The sequence below is a fragment of the Zonotrichia leucophrys genome, chromosome 8, assembly GCF_028769735.1.
Source record: "Zonotrichia leucophrys gambelii isolate GWCS_2022_RI chromosome 8, RI_Zleu_2.0, whole genome shotgun sequence".
NCBI lineage: Eukaryota > Metazoa > Chordata > Aves > Passeriformes > Passerellidae > Zonotrichia > Zonotrichia leucophrys.
This window is the reverse complement of record NC_088178.1, coordinates 22,072,124-22,085,037: the sequence shown is the minus strand read 5'-3', so window position 1 is coordinate 22,085,037 and position 12,914 is coordinate 22,072,124. Positions and strand designations below refer to the sequence as shown.

Sequence of the window (12,914 nt, the reverse complement as noted above, 5' to 3'; positions counted from 1 at the left end):
GCTTGCCATTGGGCTCATTAATTAAGTGTTCATTAATTACTACACGTGGGTATGGCAGGGCCAGCCCAGAGCTGCGCTGTGCTGGCATTTAGCTCTGTATGCAGCCAGGTACAGCCACAGCCACTGGCTGGGGGGACACAGCCTTGGGGACCCCCCTGCCTTGGGCAAACCCCCCAGGCTGAGTAAGCTGAGCACACAGCTCTGCAGCCTGACCCTCAGTGCTGCTCCAGCAGCCAGACCCTTTCAAAGTCCACGCTCTGCAAAGTCCATTCCTGGACTTTGTTAAAGCAACTCTGATGCTGCACACTAGGCGAGCACAGTCTGCATTCATCAGCCCTCTGAGGAGTAGGTGGGAGAGCCAGGTGTCTGCAGCTGGCCTGAAGAGACACAAATCATGACCCAAGAGCGACTGTGGCAGGTCCTGGATCCATCCTGGGGAGACCTCCGTGCCCTCTTGGCTCTGCTGTGCAGCTCAGCTGCAGCTGTGGGGCTCCTGAGATGGCTGGGAAGGAGGCAGGTCCAGCAGAAGATGGATGAGGCAAGGAGGTCTCGGCACCTGGCCCTGGAGAGGATGGAGAAGGCAGCTCACAGGCTTAAACAAGAGGTAAATTTGGGGTATGTGCAAGGAAGGGATGCTAATTTGGGTAACCAAAGAAATGGGGGAGCTCTGATCAATCCCTCTGTGAATGGTGGCTGGGGCACGGGTGTGTTTTGTAGCATCACCAACTCAAGGTTTTGTGAGTGTCATCACCCTCCATTGCCTCAGAAGGCCCTCTCAGAAAAGACTCTGTAAATGAAGTATTTCTCAATGCAGATCCATTGAGGAAATCCTGAGGATGAAAGAAAAGTTGGAGTCTGGGACCTTCTCAATCAGGTCACCATCCCAGACCTCTCTCTCCTCATCCATCCCTACATCCTCCTTATCCATCCCTACTGCCAAGCCTTTCCTCTCCCATCCTCTTTCCTCTGCCCCTCGATAGGGATCTGTCTGCCCCATCATCCTCTAAGTACAAGGGAGTTCCACATCCTTCCAACATCTGCACATCAGTGACCAAAAGCCATTTCCTCCTGACCATGCCCAGGTAAAGAAGCACCTGGATTTGAGGAGGTCAGGCCTTTAGAATTGTCTTAAACCCAGAAGAAATACCTCCTGCTATTATTTTCTTGGAAGGGAGGTTGCAAACAGCCCACAAGCTTACCCCCCCCCCTTGTTAATGATAAATTTTGTAAAACTTTAGCTGGTTGAACTGCTCTTCAGTGAGTTAGAGTTAGTAGGGGAGTGAAGGCCTGTAAGAGAGTAAACAGAGACAGGTCTAACCACTCCTACAGGTTCATGCAACTCTCCAGTAAAGGTGCAGCTTTCTGCCTGTTTTGGTTCTAGTTTTATGAACAAAGACTCAGCAAATTCCCCATCTGTAAATTCCCCACTCCAGCACACACAGTGCTCTGTGGGAGGTCTGCATGTTTACAGGGCATATATCCTAGAATTTTCCACTCAAGGTGATTGCTGTGCAGATGTTAGAATTGGGTATTTGCAGACTTAACCAACCTTTTCTGTCTTTTTCTTCCCTCTGCACCAATTCTCCACCCTTTGCAGAACCCAGGCACCCAGAGCTCCCAAATCCTCTCGCTGACCATGGTGGAGCTGGCAGAGAAGCTGAAGGAGAGGTCCCTGTCCCCAGAAAGTGTCCTCTACTCCTACATGGACAAGGTGGGTGATACCTCCAGCATGGCAGAGATGCTGCAGGGCTCTCCTACAGTGGGACTTGCAAATTAAAAATCAGCTCATTTGCTGAGAGAACCAGCAATGCTAGGGATTACAATTTTTGGTACTGTTATGTCTGAAGGCTGTCTTACAGGCAAATAAGCAGGACAGAATCCAGGGCAGAAAAACATCTCAGAAAGAAATATATTAAATTTATAGGTAAAATCTCAATAATGCCAAAGCTTTGAGAAGGTTGAAAATTCAGCTTGAAAACTCAGTATGTAATGTCTCCTTCCATCCATTCATCTGTCCTGCTGCTCTTCTGTGTTCTGGAGAGGCTTTGGAGGTGAATCGGGAGGTGAACTGTGTGACAGACTTCATCCATGGATGTGAGGATCAGCTCCAGGAACTGAAGAAGCAAAAGGAGAAGGGGCTGCTCTATGGCATTCCCATCAGCGTCAAGGACCACATTAACTGCAAGGTACCTCCCCAGTTCCTCTGCCTTTTGCTGTGGGTCTGGGAACAGGCCAGGATGTCCCATCCTCATCAGGACTGGAGAAGAGTTCCCTCAGACAAGGATGTTCTGGGTCCAATATTGTGGGACCAGCAAACCTACTTTTCTTATGATTAAAATTTTGTTTTCTCCAGAAACTGGTAACCTGTTCTGATCTGGTTTTCCCTGGGATAGTCAGGTCCTGTTCTGCCTCTGAGAAAAGTTAGGTGGGAGCTTTGCCACAAGAGGCATGATGAATTAAGCCTGGTTTTGTCACAGCTCCAAGCAGCATCTCTCCTGCACTAAAAAGAGCTTTGTTTCCCATCCCCAAGGGCCACATCTCTTCTGGAGGGATGGTGAAATTTCTGGGCCAAGTGAAGGAAGAAGACAGCGTCATTGTCCAGGTCCTAAAGCACCGGGGGGAATCCCCTTTGTGAAAACCAACATCCCACAGACCATGATAAAGTAATGCCACGTTTGCCTTCATGGAAGCACTGTGACACATGCCCCTTGCTATCCAAGCTAATTGCACATATTAATTACCTACTTACTTCAATCTAAAATTATTTCTCTTGTATTTGATGCCTCTTCCTTCTGAAATTCATCTGTCTCAACAAATCTGCTTCGTGCCAATTCCACATTAATTCCACACCCGTCCCCGCACAGTGCTGTATGCTCTGCATTTATGGTTTGCAGAAGCAGAAGCACCTCACTCACCTGCTCATCCTCCTCTCCCCAGCTACGACTGCAGCAACCTCATCTTTGGGCAGACCTTGAACCCTCTGAACCCCCAGAAGAGCCCCGGGGGCTCCTCGGGAGGGGAGGGAGCTCTGATTGCAGGGGGAGGCTCCATCCTGGGCATGGGCTCGGATGTGGGCGGCAGCATCCGCCTGCCCTCCAGCTTCTGCGGGCTCTGCGGCCTCAAACCCACGGGCAACAGGATCAGGTACACCCCAGCTCCTGTCCCCTTCTTACACACACTGGGGAGGCTGCAAGGTGTCCCCACAGTGCATCAAACTGTGGTAGTGCCCATGGTTTCCTCCAGGGTTAAGTTAGCATTGAACTCGCTCTGTTAATAACATGAGATTACTTCAATCTGTATCACAACAAAGACTTATTCAGTTTTTAATAGCTCTGGCCAAGAAGCTGAAAGCAAATACTACAGGGTGATCTCCTTTTCAGATGATTGCCAGCCCTTGCTTTTATTGTAAGAGTTTTCTGTTTATCAGAGGTGGCTTGCCCATAGATAAGGAGTTAGTTCCAAAGAGATTAGTTAGTTGAAAAGAGATTATTAAATACTGCCCTCAGCATCTTCCAGACCATGTATGTCTTCTTCATAGCCTAGTAAGTGTTAACTTAGCAGAAACTTTTGCCCTCCTGGATTTGTTTTGGGGCAAATGGGAAGTTTGCAGCTCAGCATGGTGCCCTGCCCTACAGCCTGCTGCTAATTTCTTCTCCCATTATGTTCCCAGCAAACAGGGAGTCGTTGGTGCTCTCATGGGAATGCAGTCAGGTAAGTCCATGATGGCATATTCCTACATCACACCTTTGCCTCTTACATCTCCAACTGCTGAAATGCCAGCAGGCTTGCTTGTCCTGCTCTGTGCCTCACAGCCAGCCAAAGCAGGGATTATTAAAACAGCCTCCTGCCATGACATTTTGCACCATTGGTTCTGTTCTGTGTGGTGGCTGTTAGCTGAACCTCAGCAGGATGAAATCAGTGCAATGATGGAATGGAACTAGGCAGTGCAATGCCAGGCATGAGAGGTGTGAGATGTGCAAGCCAAAGGCCTGGGGTGTCTCTCTGGAGATGCTGCCAGGAGGCTCTGACAGCTTCAGCTCCACCCAGGCAGCATTGGTGGAAGGCTGCAGCCCTCTCTCCTCACATCTGCAGAAGCCGGGCCCAGGAGGTCATCAGGCTGCTTAGGCTGCCTCTGCTCTGAGACTGACAGATCATTCCTGATGGACCTCCTTGCTCATTACTCTCATTCCCCACTTCTTTTCCCTGAAACTCCCCCATTTCACCTGAAACTCCCCCATGCTGGAGCCCCACCAGCAGCTCTGTGCCAGCAGCAGCCCACCTGGCAGCAGTGGCAGGTGACAGGCCCTTTGTGCTCACAGTGACAGGGCTGCTGGGGCCCATGGCACGGGACGTGGACAGCCTGGCCCTGTGCATGAAGGCTCTGCTCTGCCAGGAGATGTTCCAGCTGGACCCCACCGTGCCCCCCATCCCCTTCAATGACCAGGTAAGGCTCAGAGGTGCTCCCATGTCTCCACCTGCCCAGCAACAATCTCCAGAAATTCCTAGATTTCCAAGATGGCAAAGGACCCAGGGAAACACACACCTGAGGACAAGTGACCCCAGAAGCAGCCTCACAGCAGGGCTGGCAGGCAGGAGGTGCTGTGGAAAGGACCACACCAAGGACACTGCTGCAGACCTGTGTTCTGGACAGGACTGCTTTTCACCAGCCCTGTTCCTCCCATCCTCCCCCCAGCCCAGGAGAGCTCAGCTGGTGCCTCCCTGATGTCAGGACCTTTAGCTGGTCAGAGTGACCCCAAGAGAAGTTGGAAAGTCTCTTTTCTTTTCCCAGCCTGGTGCTTGAAGAATGAGTCGGAGCTCTTCAGTTCTCGTTCTCAAGGTTGTTTATTGTGTCTTATCTATAAAATTCTTTCTGCATCCAGCAGGACAGTTCCAGGCACTTTGCCTGCCCCTGGGACAGTGTTATGTCTTTATACTAAAAACTACATGTACAATGTTTACAATTACTTTCCAATATCTATCACCTATGTTAGACAGTGAGCTTCTACTCTAGACCAATCTAAAAGTGCCAGGATCACAGCAGAAGATGGAGGCCAAGAAGAAGAAGAAGAAGAAAGGCTGGACACGCCTAGATTCCTCCATCTTGCCCCCCTGAACCCCCATTCTAAAAACTCCAAAATCTACTTTTCACCTTGTGATAAATTCACTATCATTCTACTTAATTTGTCATGGCTTGCAGATCTTCATCTAAGGTTGGTAACTTGCTCCACGGGTCATAATCAAACCCACAGGGGCATTTTGGGCTCTGTTCCAGGGTCTCTGAGCCCCCTGACAGGGGTCCTGGCCATCCTGGACAGCCAGAGGGATGTCCTGGGCCCTGACACCCTGAGCCCTGGGAGCAGCACTCTCCTGGATGCAGCTGTGTCTCCCCTTCTCGCAGGTTTACAGCAGCTCGGACCCTCTTCGTGTCGGGTTCTACGAAGGGATGGGTACTTCCAGCCCTCGCCCAGCATGATTCGGGCTGTGCAGCTCACCAGGCAGCTCCTCCAGGATGCAGGCCACACGGTGGGTGTCCGTGCCTGGAGCTGTTACCCTGCTCCTTACAAAGTCCAGATAAATCACTTTCCATCTCCACTTTGGCTCCTCGTGAAAGAGAAAGGCGAAAGCAGCAGCTCGTTTTCTAAACTGGAGTAATCTTGTTTATATTTCTGGCCTAGCAGACATAATAATTATGTTCAGATATCTCCACATCACACCAAGCAGTGTTGTTTCCATCGTGCTTTGTGTTCCCATAAATGTCAAACTCAAAACAGTTTCAGTGATCCCTCAGCTGTTAAACACAGCCTGTAGATTTCCTGGTGGGTAAGTGGGAAGGAAACTGGAGCAGTTGACCCTCCAGAGACATATTTCAGCCTACATTTTTCTGTGGTTCCACCAGTGGAAATTTCTCTATGGTAGCTGCTCCAACGATGCAAAATAATTTTTAAAAAATTCAGGATTGGTGGTTTGAAGTGTCTAAGAATTCTTCTGTAAGAATGTGGAGGAGTGGAGCCTGTGCCAGGTCCAATATGCATTAATGCCTTGCCTAGGGCTAATGGGAAAGAATAGCAGGCAGATGAAAATGAGGCCTTGCTGTCCCGGAGCAGCCAAGGAAGGTGTAAGTCTCCCACCACTTCCCACTGAGCTCTGGTGAGCACTGGTGAGGCAGGGAGGCTCACAGAGGGCTCTCTGAGTCATTCACCCTTGCTGCCTCTTGGACAGGGATGCTTTTCTTGCAGCTCGTTCCCTTTGCCCCGCCAAAGATTGACTACATGGTGGATGAGCTGTTCACCAGAGGGATTTTCTCGGATGGGGCCGCCCACCTGGTGGACTGCTTGTGAGTAAAACCCATTGCTGTGTGGGCTGCAGTGAAACCTGCAACTGTGAGGGCAGTGGGTGCATCCGGAGCGTTGATATTGTGTGTACACACTGAGCAAGGAGCAGCAGAGGAGCAGTTTCTGCAGTTCAGGGTGACTCTGGCACGAGCAGCAGGCAGTTCACACACACAGCTGGCACTCTCGGTGCCCACCCAGCCACTCTGTCACCTCAGCATGCCCAGGGCTGTGCATGGCCCCACCACTGCAAAGCCCCACAGAACTTTTATGGCCCTGATGACACAGAGGCCATTAAAAAACAAAGTAAAATGCTGATTTATCTTTTGCCATGAACATTTATACCTCAGCCTTTATTGCTCGGTGTTTTCTGTTGAAGTGGGCAGATTTTTTCTTCTAGCAGCTCCCCTCTAAGACAAGCCCTGCCTTGGGAGCAGCACTGCTGTTCCTATTGCTCTGTCCATAGGTGACTTGCGCCGACTTTTTCACTCTCTGCTCTTGCAGCAAAGGAGACATGGTGGATCCCAACCTGAAATCCCAGTACAATACTTACAGGCTTCCTGCTCTGCTGAAAAGGATCTTGGCTATCATTCTGAAACCCATAGTAAGTGTGTGGGTGTGCCTCACATGTGTTACAGGAGATCTGCAAGGTGGGGAGGCTTTCTCGTTCCAGGAGGTAAATTGTACCACCCAGGAATGCTTGGCTGCTTCATGTTAATTGCCTGATAGGCTTCATAACAAAATACATGTAATTTTTAAACCCAAGATGAATTTATCAAGTTAGTCTGACAGCCTTTTGTGGGAGTTTTGCATGGGGAGGTTGAAATATGATGGGCTGTGAGCATACAGCCCTTCCAGCAATGAGCTCCAGGAGAAAGGATATCACTAGCAAGGATCTAAACGGCATTCCCACATCCAGAAGATGATTTCCAGGACTACTAGTGTGGTCTAGAGTCTTATTTGTAAGAGTTGTAGTAATTAAATGTGTAAATTATTGTGGGAATAAACCCTCTTCACTGGAACTGGCCTGTCCTTCAGTGCCACTTGTGCCAGGAGAAGACAGATGCCCAAAATGCTGTCCCAGGGTAGCAGTCCCAGCTATTCCAGCTGCATTGCTGTTGACTAATCCCAGGTTTTTCTCTTCCCTCCAAAAGTACCCACGCATTGCTCGGGATCTCGGTGCTCTCTGTGGAGTGGGGTAAGGACCCTGGGGTAGCCCTGGACAAAGGGATGTGCCTGGCTGTGCCCAGCTGCCCTTGCAGGCAGATGCCAGCTGTGCAAAGCCCTGCCATGGGGCTGGGTGGCACAGGCTGAGCCAGGTGGGGTGTGCTGCCTCTGCACCACCCAGGCTCAGCGCTGGCTAATCCAGGGATTCTCAGCCAGGGGCTGTTTAAGGGCTTAAGGATCCTCAGGGTGACAGGTGGTCCTCAGAGTGATCCCTGGAGATCAGCACAGGAGATAAGGGCTGTTTTCCCTGTATGGGTGGTACCCAGAGCATCACGTGTTAGTGCAGAGGTCTCTGCCTGCACGTGCAGTGTAGTGTGAGGCACCTACACCTCCAAGAGAGGCACAGACACACCAAACTGGTAGCAAATGAATTTAGAACACTGATTTTTATCCAGGTCTTCTGGCATGCTTTAACAAAAGCTCTTTTGATGTACCTGTGTGCAGCAGGGGATCAGCTGGGTGGTACCATTGCTTGTTCCCAGAAGGATTGTGCAGTTTTCTTAAAAATGGTCTCTCTGTGCATTTTCTTAGCTGCTTTCTGTTGCCACAAAGCTCATTATTCTGTCACCTTTCCAGGTCTGCCAAAAACCTCTGGGATCAGCACAGAGCAGTGGCGGTAACGTGACTTTATTTTTCTTACTGTAGTGAGAGGTCTCCAATGTTTCTAAGCAATTGCTTTGCACTCTGTGATGGACTTGAGGTTGGAAATTATTCACCATAATTTGCCCTGCACTGTTTAAGCACAAACAGCATAGGAACAGCCACTAAAGATGTGGCTTCACTTTGTCTTTTCTGTTTCTTGTTGTGAATTCTTCATTTCAGGTACTAGGTGTTACTGTTCTGACCTAAGACCGTGCTTGAACTACCAAGCAGAGACATTAGGAGTTCAAAATTTTGTACATGAACCCTGTGACTTAGGTAGCTTCCTTATGAAGTCATTTGAGATCAGGAACCTCAGACAGGAAGTTTTTTCCTGGACAACTGCATCCAGCGCTGCCACAAGCTGACCAGGTTCCTCTTTTAAACCAGCTGAGTTTTATGCTTCAATTTAGTTTTATTTACTGCCTCCTCTTGTCTCTGCTCTGATGGTTGGAAACCACCGTGTTTCCTACGCTCTTTACTCCCTTCCAGTCTATCCTTATTTTATTTTTGTCCTTGGGTTTAAATAGCACCTCTCCTCTCTGGTATTTTCCGCTGCCTCTATTTATAGAGAGTATCCTCTTTCAGCTGGTGTTTTGCAACGCTGAGGAGGCTGTTTTGGTGTCCTCCCACAGGGCAGGATCTGTGTTCCCTGGGACACCCTCTCAATCCTCCCTGAGGAGCAGCATCCCCCAGCCTGCACCACCAGCCTCTATCAGTGCCACTCACTCCATGCATGTACACTGTGGGCTGACAAATTATAGGGCAGAGGGAAAACTCCTAAAAAGCTGCCTGGTCACTGGTGGGAGTGTTTGAAATGAAATAGCCATATTTTGTTGGTTTTTTTTTTTTTTAAGGTGAAAACAGATTCCTCTCCCTTTCCTGAAAATAAAACCCCACAGAAAACCAAACCCAACAAATAAACATAAAAACCCAAGACAGACAAACCAACAAAACACACACAAAAAAAAAAGCCACCACAAAAACAAACAAACAAAAAAGTCAAAAAGAAAACACCTTAGAAGATTTGACGGCTTCAGAGATATTTTGAATTGTTACAGCTCAGTGAAACCATATTCACATGTTTTCATCTACTGCAAACAAGAGCCGATTCAAAACTTTTGGCTAGTGACCAGCTTTTCTCTCAGAGGAAAAAAAATCAGGTTAGCTGCAGTGACTGTATTTCCTGGAAACACTCATCATTTGCTGAACTTTCAGCAGGAAGGATCTCAGACTGCAGGTGGAAATTGAGGTCAGACTAAAAAATAGCCCCAAGGCCAGGCCTTTTGTGAGAGAGCTGCAAGACTCTTGTACAGAAAACTTGCTGTGAATGGGTTGTGCAGGACAGGGGCTGGGCCATGGCACAGATGTGTCCCTGTAGCCAGAGAGTGGCTGCAGAAACAACTGTGGTTCCATCTGTGGCTGTTTGCTACCACAAACTGGGACATCTCTTTGGGGATGGGTTCATTCATTGCCTGATGTTCAGCAAAGCTGTGCTAAACCAGACTACAAATCTGGATCTCTCCTGGAGCTGCAGTACAATCCTGAAACTGTTGTGGGAGATGTCCTGGGGCTTGCGCAAATGTCTCTTGCTGCTTCCTTTCCTTACCTGTATCCTTATGTGAAATGAAAGAAGGTTTTGTGGAAGCGTTTTGGCTTCATGTTTTTTAATACTGACAGCAGAATAACCAGTGCTTTTAGGAAATGTGACTTTTTAGTCATCCAAACAAACTGCCGTTGATCTCTATTCAATATAATTCTAAAACAAAGCTGTTCATGGAAAAGATTGGGTTAATACTCAAGCAAATCAGTTCTGAAACACACACCTAGCATTCATGTCTAGGTCTGGGCAGCATATGGTATACTGACAGGAAACCTAAAAATGGAAGAACAAACTCCCTTGACCCTTTCAAAGCACAGTTCAGATTCTATCTTATTTTTTTTTTTATTTCTGTATCCAGGAAGACTCTCTCCCTCCTTTTCCTGTGTCAGCAGTGATCTGCCACTGCTGTCCAGCAGACACCCCTGACATCTTCTGTGCCTTTCCCTCCAGGCTTACCGCAGGGAGTTCATCACCAAATGGAGGCAGCTGAGGCTGGATGTGATCCTTTGTCCCATGCTGGGGCCAGCCTTCAACCATGGCTACGCTGGGAAGCTCTTTGGTAACGTCCCTGAGGACACACAGGGCACACAAGTGTCCCTGCACGCACCCAGGGTGTGTTTGTGGGCAGAGCTGCAGCAGGACACTTGAGTCCATGGACATTCCCCAAACTATGCACGGTGCTGGCTCTGCCCTCAGGGAGAAAGCAAAGGAGAGGCTTGGGTGGGTCTGCTCACACCCCACCTCATCTGAGCTGAAGATGTGTGGGTAATTCTGGGGCAGCAATAAGTGGTCCCTCTGTCCCAGCTGTTCATGGGTGAATTTTCCCTGTTTTTCTGCTGCAGAAAGCCCCAGAGCTGCTCCTGCAGCAGAGGGTGGCAGTGAGGACAGCTGTGGTAGATTTTGGTACAGGACCAGGCTCTTTTGGATGCAGCTGTCTCACATTTCCCAAAACTCTGCAAACAGCAGGAAGGCTCATTGCATGTGACTTACAGAAAAAGGCCTTTTTTTATAGCTTCCAGCAAGTCAGGGTCCTCCGCCCCTCTAGCAATGACCTTTTGGGATCCAAAATCCCCACAGTGATGTTACATAACTGGACATCAGGAATATCTTGGAAAGGTAGCTGGGATTTTTTCCCCAGGGGTAGATGCAGACTTTGAATTGTTCCCTCACAGAGTGACAGGTGAATGCACAGGTCACTCTGCTCTCTGTCACTCAGACCTCTCCATCAGAAGTCACTTTGAGGCAGCATGTTTTCAGGGCCTTCTCTGGACCAGCAGGTTACCATCTGGAGGTCATTGCTGACCCAGCACATTAAATTTTGCCATTTTGCATGCTCTGTGTCCCAGCTGCAACCTCCTACACCCATCTGTACAACGTGCTGGACTTCCCTGCCAGGGTGGTGCCGGTCAGCGCGGTCACAAGAGCCGACGAGGAGGAGCTGAAGCAATACCGAGGGCACTACGGGGACCCCTGGGACAGGAGGCTGAGAGAGGTCAGCAGCAAAAGGGCTCAGGTCTTAGAACCAGCAGAGTGACACCTCTGGGATGTGGTCTCAAGGATGGTCTGCATCTCCTAGTGGGAGTGGGAGCTTGTTTAGCAGTGTCTCGGGAGTTTTGCTGTTAATTGCAGCCCTAAGATTGTGAAAAGTCTCTGTTTTGGCCCATGCATCCAAAGAATGAGCTGGAGTTCTTCAGTTTTCGGTCTCAAAGTTGTTTATTATATCTTATCTATACAATTTTTCTCCTGCCCAGCTGAGGTCTGCTGAGCAGGACAGCCAGCAACACTCTGACCGCCCCTGGGGCAGTGTTGTCTTTTTATACTACAAACTACGTATATCATATTTACAATTACTTTCCAATACCTATCACCTATGTTAGACAGTGAACTTCTATTCTAAACCAATCCCAAAGTGCCAGCATCACAGCAGAAGATGGAGGTAGAGAAGGAGAAGAAGAACGGCTGGACACACCCAAGTCCCTCCATCTTGTCCTCATAACCCCCATTCCAAAAAACCCCAAAATCCACCCTTTCACCCAGTGATAATTTTATTATTACACTACTTAAACGTCTGTGACTATCAGGTCCTCATACAAAGCTGGCAATTTGCTCCATGGGTCATAATCAAACCCAGAGGTGTTGTGGGCTGTGTGCCAGGGTCTCTGAGCCCCCTGGCAGGGGCCCCAGCAACTCTGGACACACAAAGGGATGCACTGGGTCCCGACAGCAGCGCGGTTGGCACCCGCTGTTGCAGCACGCTGCTGTTTGCCAGCCTGGCAGCTGTGCCCTCACTGGCCTTCCTGTGCCCTCCCTCCCTGCCCTGTCCCGTGCCTGCCCTGGTGCCCTGACTCAGCATTCCCTGCCTTTTGCAGGCTGTGGAAGGAGCCGTGGGCATGCCCGTGGCCGTGCAGTGCGTGGCCCTGCCCTGGCAGGAGGAGCTGTGCCTGCGCTTCATGAGGGAGGTGGAGGCTCTTGCCCGTGGCACCAAGAGAAGTGGGTGATTTCTGGGAGCCAGCCTTGTCACTGACATATTCTATGAAGAATCCTTTCATTAGGATCTTTTATCCATGTTTTGCTGCTCTGGAATGTGATTCGGAGAATTGTTTACCCAGCATGGGAAATTGTTTTTACTTGGTGACCAGTGACAGCCACCTGTGTCTAGCCTGTGAGCAGCCACAAGATTTTATTATAATTCTTTTCTATTCCTTGCTAGCCTTCTGATGAAATCCTTTCTTCTATTCTTTTAGTAAGTTTTAAGATATAATTTTCTTTTAATATAATATATATCATAAAATAATAAATCATCCTTCTGAAACATGGAGTCAAGATTCTCATCTCTTTCCTCGTCCTTGGACCCCTGCAAACACCACCACACAGCCTCCAGTGGGATGGCTTTTCATTCCCTGTCCCTCACTCCATATCACCTTCTACCTGATATGAAGCAAAGTGATAGTGAGTTGAAAACTCTAAACTAATGTTTTAATAAAGTGGCCCTAAATTCTGTTTAAATATAGCCAGCAGAAATCTCGTCTGTCTAAATTGTCCTTTGCTATTAAACTGAGTCAAAAAAACAAAAGGACGGAGTTAATGCTGGACCAAAGGGATCCAATAACAACAGT

The 12,914-nt window shown here is 48.9% G+C and overlaps 1 protein-coding gene across 1 annotated transcript; it reads left to right on the top strand.

The window, feature by feature from the left end:
- Window positions 1-294: 294 nt before the first annotated feature.
- LOC135450946 (vitamin D3 hydroxylase-associated protein-like) lies at window positions 295-12,459 on the top strand. The gene is given in 17 exon segments (XM_064719659.1): window positions 295-604; window positions 1,598-1,711; window positions 2,043-2,186; window positions 2,531-2,618; window positions 2,621-2,663; window positions 2,938-3,144; window positions 3,671-3,711; window positions 4,320-4,444; window positions 5,399-5,438; window positions 5,441-5,523; window positions 6,237-6,334; window positions 6,834-6,933; window positions 7,484-7,527; window positions 8,133-8,172; window positions 10,249-10,357; window positions 11,145-11,290; window positions 12,168-12,459. Coding segments are annotated over 17 exon segments (1,761 nt in total). The 5' UTR covers window positions 295-394; the 3' UTR covers window positions 12,297-12,459.
- Window positions 12,460-12,914: the final 455 nt, after the last annotated feature.